The sequence below is a fragment of the Giraffa tippelskirchi genome, chromosome 5, assembly GCF_054371585.1.
Source record: "Giraffa tippelskirchi isolate mGirTip1 chromosome 5, T2T-mGirTip1v1.2.pri, whole genome shotgun sequence".
Lineage (NCBI taxonomy): Eukaryota > Metazoa > Chordata > Mammalia > Artiodactyla > Giraffidae > Giraffa > Giraffa tippelskirchi.
Window position 1 is genome coordinate 24,657,133 of NC_137279.1, and position 18,586 is coordinate 24,675,718.

An 18,586-nucleotide genomic window follows, 5' to 3' on the forward strand; every position below is an offset into this window, starting at 1 on the left:
ATGTAGATAGAACACGACTAACTCCTATGTCTCTACAAGGATGTTAGCTAAGAACTAGGACAATGTCACAGTGAACCTGGATAAGAATCTTGGATAGTTATTTAGACTAATAATATCTCTTCTAACTAAAATGGAGAAATTGTTTTCAGAAACTTAAATCTGTTTAAAAGTTAGGCTGGTTTGAGTTTTCATGAATTTCATGGCTCTGCACTAGGCCAGTTAAGAAGAGAGAACCAGCAAACATGATTGTGCTGAAGTGGTCCTAGATGACCGAAAAGCACTCTATTCACAGTATAGATACAGCAAAAACCTGTTAGTAGTGAATAAAAAGGGAGGGGGGAACCCATCAAACTCTCACAGCATTTCCACATCTATCAACAGTCCCTATTTCACTTTAAATGTCTGCTGCTCACCCTGGATGGAGTACTGACAAATACTGCAGAGGTTCCTCTTCACAGAAATGAGTGCACCTCACTTTTACAATTTGGTAATAGTTTTAAAAGCTCTATTTTCTCATATAACATTAAAAAACTAACAAAGCAATACAGAACTTTCCAGCATACTTCTTCTCAAAAGTAGGATGGACTTACATTTTTTTGGTAGGCTTCAACAGTCCTTCTAAAGCAGCGTATTCTGTACCTCTCATCTCCCTATTTAGTAATGGCAGAATCTGTCCACTGAAAACCCTGATTGCCAGCTGAAATGCTTCTTTAAAGATTTCAGTCTAATTTCAGCTCCACTTTTTCTATGCCACAGAGCACAGTTGCTCCCTAAGATGGCCCGAGGTGGCAGTTTTCACCCTATCATGCTGTTTGTTGCCCAACTAAAGAGAATGCCACAGTCTGTTTTCTGAAGACAAAATATGGCTTCAACATGACTTTTAAGGGTAGGCGCTAATCAAATGGTAGTAGCATTATTACATTTCTGTTAAAAGATGCATTCTGTCTTTCCAGAAGAGAAAAATAACCATTCACTAGTGATATGGTACAGCTGTATGTATATGTACAGGTCTCAGATTGCTTAAGAGTTACCCTATGCATTCTAACTTCCGATCATCAAAGCAAGGCCATTCTTCCCTACCCACTTTTCCACATAACCAAAGCATTCTCAGGAAGGGGGCACACCACTAATGTTCTCATGAATGGCTCACCACCAGTGCAGGCATGATCAAACCCTCTCCCAAATCTCTTTTACAATCATCTATGCCCCTGTACCAAAACGATTTCTTAAACCACTACATATTTAAATACTCTCTAAAAAATCAATGATCAATTATGAGAAGCCAGAGAGTTTTCTCCTATTTGCACTGTAACTTGTAAGCATCTACTTGCCTGCATCCCTTAATAATCCTCCTTCATTCTCTGCATGCAAGACAGGGCATCTGAAGCTCTACATTTGGTAAATTTTTTCTGACTCTCAGTGCTGGATTAAGAATCTCAGAAATACCCAGAATTACCAAAAAAGGTCCCTTGAAGTTTCAAAAATCTTAGGAATGATTAAGTAACCAAACCTGATCAAAATTGATCCCCTTGATCAATTTATTGCAACATGATTGTGCATGATGTTTTCTGGTAAATGCCCTGTAGTGTATTATTAAAATGCAAAGCTCTTGGAGTCACCAGCAATTTGCTAATGGTTGGTTTATGAATTACTAGGTTTGCAGACGCAAGACATGATTAGTGAGGTTCTTCTATTGGACCGAAAATATAAATTATCACATATGCAGAAGGAAATGGAATCGTGGTTGCAGTAAGAACCATAGTGTTGAATTTCTACAACCACAATATTGCAGAAAAAATGTTTAAAACGTCATATAAAAGTTATCAAATATGGAGACCTGTGAATTTAAAAATAGAATCCAGGCTCATTTCACTGTAAAGTGACATTTTTGATGTATAATATTGCTGTTATGTGAAACTAGGAGCCGAAGAGACTGGATGAAACTTTGGTAGTCAGCCTTACACGTTTATCCATCTGGACTAGAGCCATTTCTTAACACCCGAAGATATGCAAGCATTATGGCTTACAAATACTGATCAGGAAGTTACAGTACAGCTGGCTCTGTGTTATTTGATATTCGGTAACTGCGAAACAAAAACACTTCCTTCCCTTGCTCCCCTCTTCCTCGACACAACACTCGAGCCCCCAAATGCAGGAATACCTATTGTAAACACTTCTTTGCTGCTCATTTCACTTCCAGGTGCCTAAAGTGCTTCAGATGATGCTGCCCATCAGAATACTGCTCCAAGATGGCCGCTTACGTGAAACAATCAGGCAAAGTATCCGGTGCCCTGCCTGGGCAAAGATTAAGTCTAACCTTTCAAAACAAAAAGAACTACCAGGATTTTTTTTTTTTCGCTTGAAATATGCAACTGCAAGTTCTAGCAGGGAAGGAAGAAGAGAAACTCCCCCTTATCATCACCATCATGATGACTTCCTTCTCTTTCGTGGTTGGCTGGTTCAGATGACCAAGGCTCCTGCTTTGTGTTTTATACCTGGGCAATGACAGCCACCAGGGTGATATGGACCAAAGTACAGTGTTCAAACATGACTGGTAGAGAAATGATCATTTATCACTGTTTTGTTAAAAAAACTTTTATAAAGTTAACAAACCAAGGCTGTTGATCCCTGAATTAGAAAGTTGATTTGCTTATTTTCCAAGTGTGAGGTGGGAAGAAAGAGGGGAAGAGCCTCTAGTGCTTTTGTGTATGTTGCTAATGCTCTAGTTTGGCAACATCTTGGGAGCATCTTCTGATCTGGTGATGTGGCATTTCGTGAATCTAAGTACCAGTCCATGGCCCTGATGCTGGTTACTTATGGCCCAAAGGGGAAGAGGGTCTGCCCCCTTCCCCTCGCTGTCTCAATCTGGTCCAGTAGTGGACACAGAGCCCTGGGCAGTTTCCCCAGAAGCAACTGTCTCTTCTTGTGAAGGTGATTCTTCCTCAGCTTGTCCCCGAGATGTGACAGTCGTTTCAGGGGAGATGCTATGAGGCCCCTCCAGGGGTATACAGCCAGGATGGTTTTTGCGAAAGTGCTGATTCAAGATGGCCTGAAAGGGGAAACTTTTGCCACAAACATGACAGTGAAAAGGCTTGTTGCCTGTGTGCTTGCGGATGTGGTATTCCAGCTGATCTTTCCGGGTATATTTCTTGCCACACATGCGGCAGACAAACGGTGTGATCCCCATGTGCAGGCGCATATGGCGGTCCAGGCTCCCCTTCTGGTTGAAAGACTTGGCGCAGTAGATGCAGGTGAGACGGGGGTTGTACCGGAACCACCGCTCAGATACTTCCTGCTCTCGGAGATACTCCACATAGCCACTTACTCCCATCATTGCTGACTCTTCTACCTGTACCAGGTGAGGACAGTAAGTAAGTGAGACTATGTAAGTATACACAGTAAAAGACATCAAATCGGTTTTTACTTCTGTCTCTATGCTAAATGATTTTTAGCAGAGATCGAAACAGTGAATTAATTACTACCCAAAAGTAAAGATTTTAAGATGGGAATTTTTTAAAACATTAAGGCCACTCTACTCTATTACCATAAAAGAACAGGACAAATGAGTTACTTTCTGGCTGAAACACCTCACGCTTACTAACCTCCTGCTAAATTTTTAATTTATGGTGATAGGAGAATCTAAGCCCACTCATACCATCCATTTGGACTCTAATTTGCAATCAGAATCTAGACAACCAGGTAAGTACTTTGGCAGTGTTGGTCCAATAGAACTTTCTGTGATGATGGAATTATTTGATAATCTGTACCATCTAATACAGTTGTCATCAAACACATGTGGTTATTGAGCATGTGTAATATGCTAGCGTGACTGAGGAACTGAATTTTTCATTTTAATTGCTTTCAATTAATTAAAATTTAAATAGCCACATGACATGGCTAATGGCTATTATATCTGAGAGTATAGAATACACTATGGCAAGCACATTATAAATCATATTTTTGGCATTATCATTAATACCAAAATTTAACCCAGCAGTAACTAGCTTTATAAAAATGTATATAACTGGTAGCTGACAGTATTCCTTTTTATCCCAAAATATTTTAGTACCACATCAACATATTTTCTTTATTCTAAAGACTGATCAAAGTTTAAGTGACCTAAGAGAAAATTAGCAAAAGAACTGGGAAACTAGGCTGAGATATGAATTTACTAACTTAGTTATTTCTTCCTATAACCTCTTCACAATTTGATATCCAGTGAGTATTTGCCAACTGGCTATTGTCTACCAAATACAATGACAGGTGCCACATGGAAAGAAGTACAAGACCTGATTTCTATTTTGCTTTATGAACAGAAAGATAAAACCGAACAAAAAGCAGACAAAACAAAGAGAAGTAGGGGGAATACATATTCCTAATGATGCTGCTAATTCACTCCAATCTCTCTTAATTTATAAAGTATGTCCCTACTAAGTTACATTTCTTGCATTGTGAAATAGAATTACTTGAGACATTCAAAAAAAGCAATTACTGTAAAAGCATTAAAACTCTGCTGTTGCTTAGATAACTAAGCCTTTACATTATTGAAAAATAAATGCTTTCCTTTTCTGGTTTAAGTTTCAAATCTCGGTTGCGCTGGGTCTTCATTGCCACATGCAGGCTTTTTCTAGTTGTGGCGAGCAGCAGCTACTCTTCGTTGTGGTGTACAGGCTCTAGGCATATGGTCTTCAGTAGTTGTGGCACACAGGCTGTCTCTCCATGGCATGTGGGATCTTCAGGGACCAGGGATCGAACCCATGTCCTCCGCACTGGCAGGCAGACTCTTAACTAATGGACCACTAGGGAAGTCCCTAATTTTTTTTTTTAATTGAAGAGGAAATACATATATAGTTTAAAACTTTTTAATAAGTTTTAGACACAACAGTATATTGAATCCTCATCAGCCAACAGTTTCAACCCATGAACAATTTTGTTTTTTCTTTACCTTCACCTATTTGTCTTTTTCACATTATTTTTTGAAGAAAATCTCAGGCATAATTTCATATGTAAATATTCTAGTATGTACTTTTAAGAGATGGGGATTCTTTTTTCTTAATGTAATTAAAATACCACTATCACACCTAAAAACTTCCCAGTAATTTCTTAATATCAATTAAGTAAAATCTTGATTTTGTTTTACCTAATCGGAACATAATCTAAATAGTCAAAGTATGTAATATATGAAATAAGTCTTCCTCCTATCTGAAAGCTAGAAGGGAGAGGGAATACTATATTCTTTTGAATGAATAATTGAAAAATCTTGTATTTATAAATGCTTTGCATTCAAAATTCTGTATTAAAATATCACCATTCTGGATTAACTGGAGAAAGATGAATCTAGCAATTAATCTTACACCCTTTTCTTGAACTTCTAAAAATGCATTTTATCTCCTTTCACATTTGTTAGCCAATAGTGCTCTTCAGTATTTCCAACAGAAGAGAGGCAGTTCTCAGCAGGTTTGGGAAGCAGTATGTAAAGAAAAGCATGGACTGATAAGGCTTTAGATGATTCTGATTTATTTCATATAACATTTCTGCTCTAAGTCACTGGATAATCAAAACTGAACTCACATCAAGAATGAGGGATTATCCCACTAAAAGGTCCTGGATGAGCACTGACAAAGCACAGAACAACTTCTCTGAGGCTGAGTTTCCTCATCCACAAAATAAAAAAGTTAGCGTATGTTTTGCCAATTCTATTCTATTCTTATGAGAATCAAATATGATAACAGGGTACTTTGAGATATCCCTGAAAGCCTCTGGTTATATTCTACAGCAATTTAAGGGTGCTGGAACCTGGGTTTAAATCTGGGAACTTCCCTGGTGGTCCAGTGGATAAGACTCCATGCTTCCAGTGCAGGGACCTGGGTTCGATCCCTGGTCAGTGAACTAAGATTCCACATCCTGCAACTAAGCCTGCATGCTTCAACTACTGGTCCTGCATGCTCTAGAGCCACCGCACCACAGTGAGAGAAGTCCATGCACCACAACGAAGACCCAGCGCAACCCCCACCCCCCAAAAAAGTAACAAGCAAACAACAAATCTCCATCCTACTTATTATTTGATTTTGAACAAGTTATTTAACTACTCTGTGCATCAGCGTCTCCATTTGTAAAATGAATATAATAACAGCATCTACCTTGAGCAGATGCTATGAGCACTGAATGAATACATTAAAGTGCTCAGCATAACTCAATGTTAGCTATTATTAAACATTACAAAAATTCCTAATACTATTCATAATCTTGAGGATACCAATTCCCTAAAAAAAAAAAGGCATAAAATAGTGTCATAGCAGTACTGTCCACAAAAAGAAAGTAAATTTATTCTAGTTATCGATCATGAACCATAATCAGAAAACTCACACATTATGATCAATTTCACCTAAAAATTACTGCAATATAGTTGCAATAAAAGAGCAAATAAATGAGCATAAAATGTAGACTGGTCCTTGTCATAGGCAATGATGTATCTTTGGTAGTTTTATTCCTTTGAACTCTAAAAAGAAGCAAGGACAAAAATGGCTGCCACCTGGTTGTCCGATCACAGAGGTGGATCAGACTTCCCTGGTGGTCCAGTGGTTAAGAATCTGCCTGCCAATGCATGGGACACAGGTTTGATCCTGATCTGGGAAGATTCCACACGCCTTGGAGCAACTAAGCCCTCATGCTACAACTATTGAGCCCACAGGCTGCAACTACTGAAGCCGCAGTGCCCCAGAACCCAGGCTCTGCAACAAGAGAAGCTATTGCAATGAGAGGCCCGAGCACTGCAACTAGCGAGTAGCCTATGCTTGTCACAACTAGAGAAAGCCCACGCACAATAATGAAGACCCAGTGCAGCCATAAATAAATAAATAAATAAAAAGTGGATCATTTCACTTTTCCCACTTGGCAATTCCCTAGTAGATTGTAAACTCTTTACACACAGGGACAATCCTACATTGCTGAAGATGCTAGAACCTGACAGTCCCTGATATGTAGCTGGTGCTCAAGAACTGTTTTCTAAATGAACTAGTCCATACAATAAATAAATTCCATATAAATGGATGCTTTCTATATTTTCTAAAATAAATGCCAGTCTAGATTCTTGACAAGGGCTTCATAGCTGTCCACAATCCAAATCTTCAGTTACTAATCAAAGAACTGAAGGGAATTCAAAAATCATCTGATTAGTTCTTAATTTTATTTAATGATTTCTAAAACTGAGGACTTAATTTAGTAGCTGTCTCTTTACTGGGCCCCTACTCAGTAATTTTAGCTATTCAGAACTACTTAGAGGTAAAACGACTCCCATTTAGTGGCACCTAATAAGACAATATGAGATACTAATAAGATCAGAAAATGTGGGCTCTGCTATCAAGGAGATTTCAATTTAGGAGACAAATTAATGTAAATCAGAAAAGAATCATTTATATGAGTCAATAGAGAATTAGGAAAAAATTATACGGTACCACGTGTAAATGCTATAGTGGTTTAAGAAGGGGAGATCAAAGGGGATAGTTAGGACAGATGGAACTAGGAGTCAGGCCTTGTGTGGACCCAGGCACCTGAGTATCCCTGACTCAAGAGGCAGAGACAGCAGTTTGATGTGGTTCTGAGGCACAGAGTCTGTCTGTTTGGGATGGTTAACGCTGATGAATGGTAGGAAAAGCCAGGTTTGAAAGATTATAAATTACTTAGAAAATCAGACCAAGTATTTAACCTTCCTGTGGTAGAAAAAGGAAAAAGCCATAGAATGTTTAGAATAAAGGAGTGACCTTAGCAGTCTTTTCCAGTCAAATCACTCTTATAATCAAGAAGCTTTTCAAGCCTATCAAAATTTGTTCTTACTATAATGTAAGTCATGTCCTGTTTTGGTTCTCTGTGGTGAGAAAACAGTAACTGGTGAGTAGACTCACCATAATAAACTTTCATGGATGTCAAGGCATATATTAAACTCGTCTCTTAATATCAGTTCCAGACAATACTACTTATCTTCCATTTCTTTACAGCCTGTACCTTCTGTTTCAGTCTGGTAAATACACTTGTAGAATTCCAAGTTTTATTCCTATCCTATTCACATATGGAATAAATTATCTCTTTCTAATTACTTTAAAAACCACACTTAAACTCTCCTGAATAACACTTTGCTTAAGTGGATATTGATTCCTTTAACTGCATTTTAAGCACTCCTATTCCCACAACACCATTACTTAAGTCTATACAGTCTTATCTGTATGTGTTTTGTGTATTTGTTAGTCTGTCTTATGCCCACATTAAATTGTAAGGTCTGTCTCACTGCTGTATATATTTTTACAATAGTTTTGGTCACATAATCATCACATTCTATGGGAGAGATGAGGAAAAAAAGGGCCCTGATAATATGAGTAAATTTACTTTTCCTTCAAGTTCTTAAACAGTTTTTCTCACACCTTACTAAAAACTAAAAAATTCTTTAATGGTTACAATTCCTTTTCTGGTACCAAACAGCATGATAATATACACATAGATAAAGTTGATAACAATGTTTTGCTGCTGTTACTACACTATATACATAATAAACATCCAATGGTTTAGATAAAAATTTAAAAAGATACTATCAGTATTGTGCAGAAGATAAAAAATTAGCTACCAAATCTTAATCTATCAGTGTTTCCTCTTAAAGGGCCACAGCGTTTATAATTTATTGTGTTCTACTTGGTGAGTTCACCAACTTTTTAAAAACCAATCTTCAATGTTAGACACCTGTGAGAAAATATAAACAAAAATATCAACCAACTACACACTTATACTATTTGCTAAGGAGTCACAAATTAAAGACATCATTTCTACCCTTTCTAAAACATTTTAGTCTAACAAGACATTTAGGAAGAAAATAAATGAAAGGATACAAACATACTAAAAAGCAAGCAAAATATAAAAACGCATAAGCAATTTGTTTACAAATATACAATACATATAAACTAGCAAATATGTAGCCTTATAACCACGTATGTACAAAAATCAAACTTTCTCCATCCCAGGTCCTAAATTACCTGCATGAAGTTTTCAGAGGTTATTTTTATTACTCTTAGGACTACAGACTGGCTCCTATAATCAGGAAAGAGTTCCACAATCTTATCCTTTTCTACTTCCCAAACTCTGCTGACACCAAAAGTGCATTTCCTGCATGCTCACAAGCAAAAATAAAGAAAAAAGTAATCAAATGCAGCATTTATTTAACAAGACATCTTTCCTTTCTTATTCATTATACTATGTTCACACACGGTGGCAATTTCTTCAACCACCACAGCAATCTCATATCCACTACATACCTGGGAAGTGGGTTGCTTAGGTTCATCCATTCTCCCAGGAGACTCACTTCTGGCTCTGTGTCTCTCCGTCAAGGGAACAACACTGCCGGAGGGGCTAAATCTGTTGGAAGAGGAGCACAAAGGGGACTAACAGGAGCACAAAGGGGACTAACAGGAAAGTAGTGTTGAGGAGCTTATACACTGGTGACATCTGCCTCCTTTATAGTCTAGGAAGGGGGAACAAATTGAACAACAGATTTCTAAGAAGTCCTTTCATGGAGTCAATATAGAATCATATACACAATAAGAAGGCTTCTCAGGTGGCGCTAGTGGTAAAGAACCTGCCTGCCAACGCAGGAGACGTAAGATACACAGGTTTGATCCCTAGGTCAGGAAGACCCCTGCAGGAGGGCATGGCAACCCACTCCAGTATTCTTGCTTGGAGAATCCTATGGGCAGAGGAGCCTGGCAGGCTACAGTCCATGGGGTCACACACAGTTGGACATGACTGAAGCGACTTAGCACACCAGCATGAAATAAGAAAAGTCTGCCTTACTAAATTTTTAAGAAATAAAAAATGACATAGCTGATAGACCATATGATCTGGTGAAGCTAAGGCTAAATATAAGCTTCTATCCTTATGTTAAGTACTAGAAGACCAAAAAGGAATAGATTAAAACTAGGTCTTTTGTTTCTTCTATGTAAATTTTAGGTTTTTGGTTAATCCTTTCCCCAAGTCCCATGATAATCTGCTATATATTTCAGGCTGTTGATATAGACTGTGGAGATCAAAAACCTTTGCCTTTAAAGCTATTTAGTTTATGATACAGTTCTAACAAGGGGGACAACAATACTAATACAGGTGAAAGTATTAGGCTCAAGAATATTTTAACTAAAAAAATAAAAAATAAAATAAAATAAAGGAATATTTTAACTATTAAGGACAGAAGAAGGAAAACACTCAAACCAAGACCAACTGAAGTAGATACAGTATATACTCTCTGAATTTATGACACGTTTATCTCTCAAGACCAGATGCAAAACAAAGGAATAGCTTCTTTAGTTAACATTGTTAATTCACTCAATTTTAAACTTTTAAGAAAGGAAAAGAATATTACCAATCTAAGTTGGTAATACTTCTCTCTTTAAGACTTTCTTTCAACTTAGATTAAAATTATTGTTATTTCCCCCCAAAAGAATGTTCTAACAATCGCAATGCATTAGAAAGAAAAAAGTAGGGCATAGGGCATACTAGCACTGGTGAAAAAAAGAAACTCTCAGGTTTACAGTAGCAGCTGTCATCAATGAAAGAAAATAGAAAAGATATAGTCAAATGACAAGTGAAAAAAAGGCATGAAAAACACTCAAAAAGCTTTTCTTTGGAATTACTTGATTATACTAAAAAGAACCATCACTGCTAGTACCATACTTCCTCAAATTCGGTAGAAGGGGAGGCAAAGAAAGGTAAACTGCTACAAAGGAAAGTGAAACTCCCAGAGGCCACCTACCTGTGTGAGAACATACCAAGGAAGGGCAATGCTCTCAGATTCACAGCTGATGATCAGCTCTGTTCCTGGAATTCCGAAGAGGCCCTGGCAATTACTGATCCTAGTGTGACTGCAGATGCTATTCTGATTCATGAAGTGTCTATCTCTACTATAGTTCTCACAACACTGTGAACACTTCAGGACTAGGAGCTTCCTGCTTTAAAAAAATTAGAATGCAAGTCTTTTGGCACACTTTCAGTTTCCCCAACATAAACTTGTTTTGATGAAGAACATCAAGTAAGGAAGATGCTCTTTGCGTCACACAGAGGGCCTCCTTCAGCTATGTCTACACAGTAAGCCACTAGATGGGCAAACAAAACAACTTACCTGTCAATCTCACTGCTTGTTGGCCTAGCCACCTTGGCTCCTGAAGATCCTAAAGTATAATTTTCCTGTCCTACAGAACCATGGCCTGTGGTGTCAATTACCATGGCCGTGACTTCCTCTGCACTACTCCCATCTTCTCCAGAAGGCTGATTCTCAGGCCCAAGCCACTCCTCTAGATTTTCCGTTTTGATGTGTACTGCTCCCAGGACTCTAACTTCGTCGTCACTCCGGGCTCCTCGGTCTGCTACCCCTGTCTCCACGTACCACTGTCCTGCTCGGTTGATCCGAAGAATGGGTTCCCGGCTCTCTACATCAGAACTCTGTTCAATTATCTGCGGGCTGGTGGACTCCTCGGGAGGACTGAGCTCCCGGATATCCAGGACAGCACTCACCTGACCTCGCCGGTTTCCCTTGGGGGTATTATGTCGGGGGCTGAGGGAGCGGTTTAGATTTGGTGTAACTCTGTGAGACTCCGGAGGTCCCTCTGCATGCTTGGTCCTCGTTTGACTTAATTCGGCTTCAACCTCAGCCACATTAATTTTGAAATGAATGCCCTCCAGGATCTGTGTACATTTGTCTATAATGTGCTGCATCTGCAGAAAACTGGCAGCGGTCAGGTAGCTGATGATATCCGCCAGTTGCAGGCATATCCGCCCGGTATAACAGAAAGAAAGGAGCTGTTCAAAAACAGTAGGGTTCTTGATGACTGAAATGGAGACAGTACTCATCTCATTCAAGGACATATGATCCCGGAAGTAGGGGGAGCTGGCAGCCAGGACCACTTTGTGAGCCCGAAAAGCTTGTCCTTGCACATTGACCACGATGTCACAGAGACGGCCTTGCATGCGCAGCTGGTTCAGATGGCTCAGGACAGAGTTGCTGAAGTCAGGGATCTCCAGTTGTATGTTCCCACTTTTCTCCATGGTCGTGCCTGAGGGTGTAGGCAGGCATTCAACCCTGCTGCGAGAGAAAACCGAACCCTCATCAGTAATTATAACCACTCCTTTGCAATTCAAACCTATTTTAAAATATTATCAGTGAAATTTCAAAATCTCCAAGTAGATAAAGATACCTTCCTTATGTTTAAATATTGAAAAGACGTATCAACAGGTTTAGTAGGTTACGTTTCAAAGCAAGATACCATTATAACCAAAAAGATTGTTAAGACTTCTAAAAATTCAAGTTATGCCCATATTTTCCTTATTAACAAGCTATGTAACATCAAAACTGAAGTTCAACAGAATACAGGGGGTAAAAGAAAACCAGTGTGACAATTTTTATTTTCTAAGTGTTGATCATAACGTATTTGCACACAATATAAGGAAGCAGCTTTCTGAATAAATTTAATTATACACAGGTGGGCGATCAAATACCCCTCTGAACATTTTACTACTTGCTGCATGAATTAATGTTTATTATTTTACAAAGTGACCAATATCCCACATAAGCCATTATTTCTAAGCTGAAGAGTCAGAGCCCACACAAAAAGACTTTGGGTTTAGCACTGGGAGGCAAACTCTAGGTCAGGAAAAACTCCAAGTTGTGTCAGGATGAAAATGCAGATTACTTGAAGAAGTTCACCCTCAGGATTAGGAAAGGGTAGATAAAGCTGCCTTTATCTAAATCCAAAGTTGGAATTTTCAGGGTGGTAATGATACTTTGATTCTAAAGTTTAGTTGCCCAAAGCTGGTGAAAAACAGCATTTACCAAGTATGGCCAATATTTTTACTTTAAATAAGCCTGTAACTGCATCCAATAATCTTCACCGGTTGAGAATAGTTTGTATAAATCCCATTAGAAAGACACTGACTTGAGGATACGTAGTTACCTAAGATCTGAAAGTTCAGTAAGTTATCCTGACAAGCCCACAGTATTGTTCGCAATTATAAACGCACTTATCAGTAAATAGGGAAGTGTATACACTGCGTTTAAGAACCAACTTTAGCCAATCTGACCTTTTTCCAAAGCGTTTTTGTTTGTTTTGAAACTTTTAATCCAATAAGAGCCTCTGTCGATGCCATCATGAATTCAGATGTTTATTTTGGAGCCTACACCAGCGCCTTTTTTTTTGTTTCTTTCCGGCAATTCCCCAGTGAGGAGGAAGCCCCTGGAGTAAGGTCTTTCTCTACCGTCGGCACTGGAGGGGTGAGAGCTGCAAGAGGGAGAATCGGGAACGGCATGGGGTTGGCCACTCCGGTACTCAAGTGGCTTTAGTCCGCGTTGGGAAGCGTGGGGAACGGAGAACAGGCAGAGGGGCGAAATGTCACTGAGAAGCAGGGGCGGAGAGGAGAGGAAGGCGAGCGGATCGGGAGCGAGCAATCAGGTGAGGGTAGAGGACCGGGAAGGGGGCGGCGCCCCGGGACCCGGTCCAGGCGCCAGGCGTAAGCGGGCGGGGAGCTGCCCAGAGGTGGGTGTGTGTATCTGGGTGTGTCAGGCTGCCGTGGGGGAGGGGGCCGCCCATCCCGGGGTCCTGAGGGAGGGGCCCACGAGGGGGCGGGTCCCGCAGCTCGACGCGGCCCGAGGCCAAGAGGGTGGAAGGTCTCCGGGTTCCTTGAGGCGGGGTGGAGGGAAGTGGCTGAGCGCCCCACGGGCGGCTGCGGCGGAGACCGGGCGAGGCGGCCCCAGTGCAGGGCAGCGGGACTACCGTGTGGGGCCCGAGCCCAGTCAAGGAGCAGCACCTACCTCCGGGGGTGGAAATGGGCCGGAATGGGCCGGAACACCGTCCCGGAAGTGAAACCCCCCACCCCCTCCCCCGGAGCGGGCGACGTGCCGGAAGGAAATCACTCACCCTTATACCGCCCCCCTTCCCCCTCCCCCAGTGCTTTCCGTCCCTCGCGCCCCCTCCCCTCTCTTCCCCTCCTCCTCAGTCTGTAGGAGGGCGGGAACCCTGAATCACGTGGGCAACTGTATCTCCGCCCACAGCGGCGAGGTGGGCGGGGCCAAGGGCGGGGCCGAGGGGGCAGGCTTAGAGGACGGGACGGGGGTGCGGCTGGAAGAGGAGGAGACTGAGACAGAGGGGGAGGAGCTGAAGCCGTCTCTGGCGGAGAGTGTGCGTCATGACGTCATGGCGCAGAATACTTATATACAGGCGCCTGGCCGCCATCTCGGTCTTTCGTGGCTGCGAGCCGGCTGTTCCTGTGACTTTTTCCTCTGCGGCTAAGTAAGTACTTAGCCTGAATTCTGTAGCTCTTAGCAGTTCGGGTATCCTTGAGTTGGCTGGTATGCCTAGGCCACTTGCAGGCCATCGCAGGGCTCTCTCAAGATAAGATGGTGGAGGATTGCGATTTGAGTGCGGGGACGCTCTAGTTTTTACTCTTTATAGGGCCTAACTGCGGAAAAAAACCGCAGCTCGTTTGCTCTGCCTCTGATGAAGCCTGTGTTGGTAGGGACATCTGAGAGTGTTGATGAATGCCAACGGCTCTGATGGCGGTGCAATCCGACTCACCGAGTGGGTCTTTGTTAATGACCTGGGAATGAATCTTCCTCGGCCTCCTGTTCTCAGGAAGGCCACGTGGTTCTTTTAATGGCGGCGTTTCGCATTGCACCATTTTTGTCATTGCTTAACCCACTCCAGTATTCTTGCCTAGAGAATCCTGTGGACAGAGGGGCCTGGTGGGCTGCTGTCCGTAGGGTCGCATAGAGTCGGACACGACTGAAGCGACTTAGCATGCATGCATGCGTTGGAGAAGGAAATGGCAACCCACTCCAGTATTCTTGGCTGGAGAATCCCAGGGACGGAGGAGCCTAGTGGGCTGCCGTCTATGGGGGCGCACAGAGTCGGACACGACTGAAACGAATTAGCAGCAACCTTAATTCTGTGGGGTTCTCATGTATGGGTGTATAAACGATTTGTGTGTATGATATGTAAGTGACGTAAACTTAAAATACATTTTTAAAATTACTCACCTTTTCATAGGAACCGCGGCTGACATGACTCCAGTGTGGATTTTGATGGCTTCTGGTGGGCAGGTAAGAAACTGCTGAATACAGTGGGAAGCGTGAAATCTTAGATGTGGTCTTTAAGCCTGTGATGGTTTACAGAGTAGTGGACAGAAGGAATTTCTGAAAATTTCTATTCTGAGGCTTAAATACTTGAGACAATGATTAGCTTAGCACCACAGTATATTTCATTGGATACTCTTTGTCTGTTTTCTAGTTGTGTACCAGAAGGATGACAACTACTGCTGGGGTGAGTTACTGAAATTCCCTCACAAGGGCAAGTTAGGTTGAAAGTCCACTGAAAGTGCCACAATGATGACAATTTATTTGCTACTCTTGACTGTGAGGATGACGAGAATTATTACCACCATTATTCTAACTGAGGCACACGAAATGGCTGTTTAGAGAACACAGAGATTGCCCCTACCTTGACATGAAACTTTCTTCTCAGGTCTTAAAGCTCAAGCTTGCTTCTGTAGCTATGAGCCGACAGGTGAGAAACCATTTTTTTTATAATCCATGTTTACCTACTACTATGAATTTTTTTTAAGAAAGGGACCAGTGAGTGCCAGGTGGATACTGGTGCTTATATTAGGAACGTCCTCTACTTTCTTTTCAGATGTTAATCTCTGCGTTCTTTTATTATAATGAATACTAGGGGGAATCTGAAGAAACAGATACTGTGATGGTTGCATAGTTCAACAGATACGAATCATGAAAGAGAAACCAGTTTATCTGATGTATCTGAGTTAGTAAAACTTGGTGATTGTAGATGTAAACTACTACTAGTAATCTAGTTTCTCTTTGTTTGTAGCCACTAAGCAGACTTGGCTGGAAGTTGAAGAGGTAAGTAAAATTACCAGTGAACTAAACATTGGTGACTCGGCGAACATGACAGAATGCCACTAATGGCTTTTTAGGGTTGCCTTCCAATGCACAAAGCGTCCTGAAAGGATTAAATGAAAGCCAGTTCCTTGTCCTGTGTTAAAAACAGCCTGTGTGATGATAAGCAAATGCTGACTGAATATGAAGGTCTTAATTAGCTCTATCTGATTTCAGGCATTTTTTAAATTTGTGGGGAGAAAATTTATCTTTGGCTATTGGAAAACCACTCTTTTATTTCTTAGGTGAACTTGAATCCTTGACCTGTCAAAAACAGTTGGCCTGACTTTTTGGTGAGTATTAATGTCAAAATCATTGTTACAGAGACTGCTGATGAAGTTGAATGCTTAATTACCAAGCTAATCTGCCTGGTTTGTAAGTGCATGTTGAGCATGCTATGAAAAGGATGAACAGGGTTTTTGTAATGATGTTGCACAAATGTCTGACCTGAAATTAGCATGTTGACAAGTCTAACACTGAGGAACCCTTTGACAAAATACTTGAGAATTTAACAATAAGATTGACATTTTAATGAAAAGGTCTTTTACCTTACAGATGATGGCTACGTGTTTTTTTCTATGGATGACTTCTTTGGGGTAAGACACGAAAACACTGACTGCTGGCATTTGGGCTTACGTTGTTTCTGTAATGTGCTGGTCCAAGTGGTTGACCTTTGATAGTGTTTTCTGATGTTGGACAGGTCAATCTCACCTAATTACTAAGCAAGGTACTGTTAGTGATGATTTTTATAATAAAACAGATGGGAATCTCTCTGAAAAAGAATGAAGTTTTTAAAAACTGAAACAGTATCTCGAATCAGTATCAATAGTATTTTGAAATCTATTACTGCTGATTAAAAGTAATTTAATTTCTGCAGGTGTGAAGAGAGGTAGTGACTACAATGCAAGGAAGGAGGAGTTCCATACCAAAGGTATGGAAGTCTCAAGTTTGGTTTTCCTGTTTTGTGATTTAAAGCCGATACAATGATGAAAACATAGTTCAGCAGACTAACAGTGATGAGCAAATACTGTCTTTCGCTCCTATCTGATGTATCTGGCTGCAACAATTCTGTTTTATACCCTTGAAAGTGGAAATTAGTCAAATTAGTCCTTGTCTCACCGAAATGTTCAGGATTTAGATAAGTATAATGTAAATATCCTATAGTTAATTTCAGGATTAGGAATTAACATCTTGATAAGAACAGGCTAACACTGAGGAAATTTCCATGTCTTAACTGTAGACAACACCAGAATGAGTTACTCAGCTGATGTTTGATAGTAATTTTTTAGAGCAGTTGAGGTTCACAGCAAAATGGAATAGTAACTTCCTGTGTAGCATCCTCATCTCACTGTCAACATTTAGCATGAGATTGGCACTTCAAATTCTGAATCTAGGGCTACAATCCATGGGATCACAAAGAGCTGGACACAACTGAGTGTGCATACCACGTACTGACTTACATTGGAGTTCAGTCATGGTGTTGTATATTCTGAGTTTGGTCAAATGTATCATGAGAAAGATCCACCTAGCCCAGAACAGACTCAGTGATATAGAAGTTTATTGAAAAATGTTAAAATGGGACAAAGGGTGAATTTTTAAATGAATGTTTTAATGGCATCATATATATATAACATTTTACAATGCCATGTTGTAAATGAAAGTCTTTATTGTTCATTTTCAATCAGGCAGATGTTCTGCTGTCCTGAAGATTTCAAGGTAAGTTATTTTCTGGTATTTTTGAAGAGTTAAAAGGTAACCAGTGATGTGATGATTCTGCCAAATGAATAGAATGATATCAACCATAAAACCGTTCCATTTTGATTCTGAGGTTACTTTAGCAACAAGTATCACACATTTTTTTTCCTTTACTGTAATTTAACATATGATCATGTCTTTTTCAGGGCATTTATGGTACCAGTCAGACATAACAGGTAAGCCTTGAAAATAACTGTACTGCTTTGTTTAAGAATACGTGATGATCTCAGCCCAACTTGAACTCTCTCACTGATGACTTGATGATGTTCAAAGATCTGATATTCTGTGTATCCCAAATGGCATTAGAATTGAAACATGGAAGGAGAATAAAAATGGCTTCTCTGTTCTTGCAGCAGCCAGATGGATGCACATGGGATAGAAGAGCAAACAACTATGAATTGGCTGTTGCTGTGCACAGCTTGTGGGATCCTAGCTTCCTGACAAGGGATCAAATCTGTGGCTGCTGCAGCCCTGACCATTGGACCACCAGGAAATTCTCCAGCTTTCTATTTTAATAAATGTTTATAAATCATTCTGAAGTATGCTCATTTCAATTTCATAACATGTAGGAAAATAGGACACTTGTAATCAAGAAGATCCCATGGCATGTTTTTTGAGATCTTTAAGGTAAATACTGCAGTTGTAACATCCTTCGCTTTAGAAAAATGGATACTGATTTTGCAGATTTTGGGGGCGAGTGTGGTTCAAGTTAATGAGAAAATAAACTAGCCAGTGAGTTGCTAATTCCTAAATTACCAAGGAAACCATTAGCTCTGGCAACATCCAAACGTGTAAGTACCTGCTAATCAAATTTAATCTTTCTAATTTGACACTCATAAGTGTGTAGCAACATTTAGCTGG

General features: G+C 40.4%; 2 protein-coding genes, 1 long non-coding RNA gene and 10 other non-coding genes across 19 annotated transcripts in view; 11 read left to right on the forward strand and 2 right to left on the reverse strand.

Moving 5' to 3' along the window:
- Nucleotides 1-1,949: 1,949 nt before the first annotated feature.
- Nucleotides 1,950-13,881, reverse strand: ZBTB37 (zinc finger and BTB domain containing 37). 4 transcript variants are annotated; one of them, XM_081493747.1, is made up of 5 exons: nt 13,832-13,881; nt 13,105-13,301; nt 11,150-12,106; nt 9,297-9,396; nt 1,950-3,349 (listed from the first exon to the last, which is right to left on the reverse strand). In XM_081493747.1, the coding sequence occupies exons 3-5, from the start codon at nt 12,070-12,072 to the stop codon at nt 2,861-2,863; spliced, it is 1,512 nt and encodes a 503-aa protein (XP_081349873.1). In that variant the 5' UTR covers nt 12,073-12,106; nt 13,105-13,301; nt 13,832-13,881; the 3' UTR covers nt 1,950-2,860. The 4 variants fall into 4 exon arrangements, with proteins under 4 accessions (XP_081349873.1, XP_081349874.1, XP_081349876.1 ...); XM_081493748.1 differs by having other exon boundaries at nt 11,150-12,109; XM_081493750.1 differs by lacking the exon at nt 13,105-13,301.
- Nucleotides 13,491-18,257, forward strand: LOC145507345 (uncharacterized). 2 transcript variants are annotated; one of them, XR_014054785.1, is made up of 11 exons: nt 13,491-13,556; nt 15,066-15,118; nt 15,306-15,338; nt 15,540-15,581; nt 15,903-15,934; nt 16,216-16,263; nt 16,526-16,566; nt 16,848-16,901; nt 17,656-17,686; nt 17,872-17,901; nt 18,079-18,257. It is a non-coding gene; the product is annotated as an uncharacterized LOC145507345 (long non-coding RNA). The 2 variants fall into 2 exon arrangements; XR_014054786.1 differs by lacking the exon at nt 13,491-13,556 and adding an exon at nt 14,256-14,309.
- LOC145508118 (small nucleolar RNA SNORD74) lies at nt 14,503-14,582 on the forward strand. The gene has a single exon (XR_014055377.1). It is a non-coding gene; the product is annotated as a small nucleolar RNA SNORD74 (small nucleolar RNA).
- On the forward strand, nt 15,172-15,234 carry LOC145508150 (small nucleolar RNA SNORD75). The gene has a single exon (XR_014055407.1). It is a non-coding gene; the product is annotated as a small nucleolar RNA SNORD75 (small nucleolar RNA).
- Nucleotides 15,394-15,475, forward strand: LOC145508089 (small nucleolar RNA SNORD24). Its single transcript, XR_014055351.1, has one exon. It is a non-coding gene; the product is annotated as a small nucleolar RNA SNORD24 (small nucleolar RNA).
- Nucleotides 15,766-15,834, forward strand: LOC145508145 (small nucleolar RNA SNORD77). The gene has a single exon (XR_014055402.1). It is a non-coding gene; the product is annotated as a small nucleolar RNA SNORD77 (small nucleolar RNA).
- LOC145508119 (small nucleolar RNA SNORD44) lies at nt 16,083-16,143 on the forward strand. The gene has a single exon (XR_014055378.1). It is a non-coding gene; the product is annotated as a small nucleolar RNA SNORD44 (small nucleolar RNA).
- Nucleotides 16,390-16,454, forward strand: LOC145508147 (small nucleolar RNA SNORD78). The gene has a single exon (XR_014055404.1). It is a non-coding gene; the product is annotated as a small nucleolar RNA SNORD78 (small nucleolar RNA).
- On the forward strand, nt 16,699-16,779 carry LOC145508099 (small nucleolar RNA SNORD79). The gene has a single exon (XR_014055360.1). It is a non-coding gene; the product is annotated as a small nucleolar RNA SNORD79 (small nucleolar RNA).
- LOC145508120 (small nucleolar RNA snR60/Z15/Z230/Z193/J17) lies at nt 16,946-17,026 on the forward strand. The gene has a single exon (XR_014055379.1). It is a non-coding gene; the product is annotated as a small nucleolar RNA snR60/Z15/Z230/Z193/J17 (small nucleolar RNA).
- DARS2 (aspartyl-tRNA synthetase 2, mitochondrial) overlaps nt 17,511-18,586 on the reverse strand; it is a 28,729-nt gene continuing 27,653 nt past the window's right edge. For all 3 annotated transcript variants that reach the window (XM_081493743.1, XM_081493742.1, XM_081493741.1), the window contains one exon: nt 17,511-17,743. In XM_081493743.1, the coding sequence (XP_081349869.1) occupies nt 17,648-17,743 (96 nt within the window). In that variant the 3' untranslated portion in view covers nt 17,511-17,647. The remainder of the gene's footprint in view (nt 17,744-18,586) is intronic.
- LOC145508117 (small nucleolar RNA SNORD47) lies at nt 17,725-17,801 on the forward strand. The gene has a single exon (XR_014055376.1). It is a non-coding gene; the product is annotated as a small nucleolar RNA SNORD47 (small nucleolar RNA).
- Nucleotides 17,935-18,011, forward strand: LOC145508094 (small nucleolar RNA SNORD81). Its single transcript, XR_014055356.1, has one exon. It is a non-coding gene; the product is annotated as a small nucleolar RNA SNORD81 (small nucleolar RNA).

Coding starts and splice junctions, on each gene's coding strand:
- ZBTB37 (XM_081493750.1), bottom strand. CDS start 12,072: ATGGAGAAAAGTGGGAACATACAACTGGAGATCCCTGACTTCAGCAAC. Junction 9,397..11,149: donor ACAAGCAGTGAGATTGACAG/GTAAGTTGTTTT, acceptor CTCTTCCAACAG/ATTTAGCCCCTCCGGCAGTG. Junction 3,350..9,296: donor CTAAGCAACCCACTTCCCAG/GTATGTAGTGGA, acceptor CACCTGGTACAG/GTAGAAGAGTCAGCAATGAT.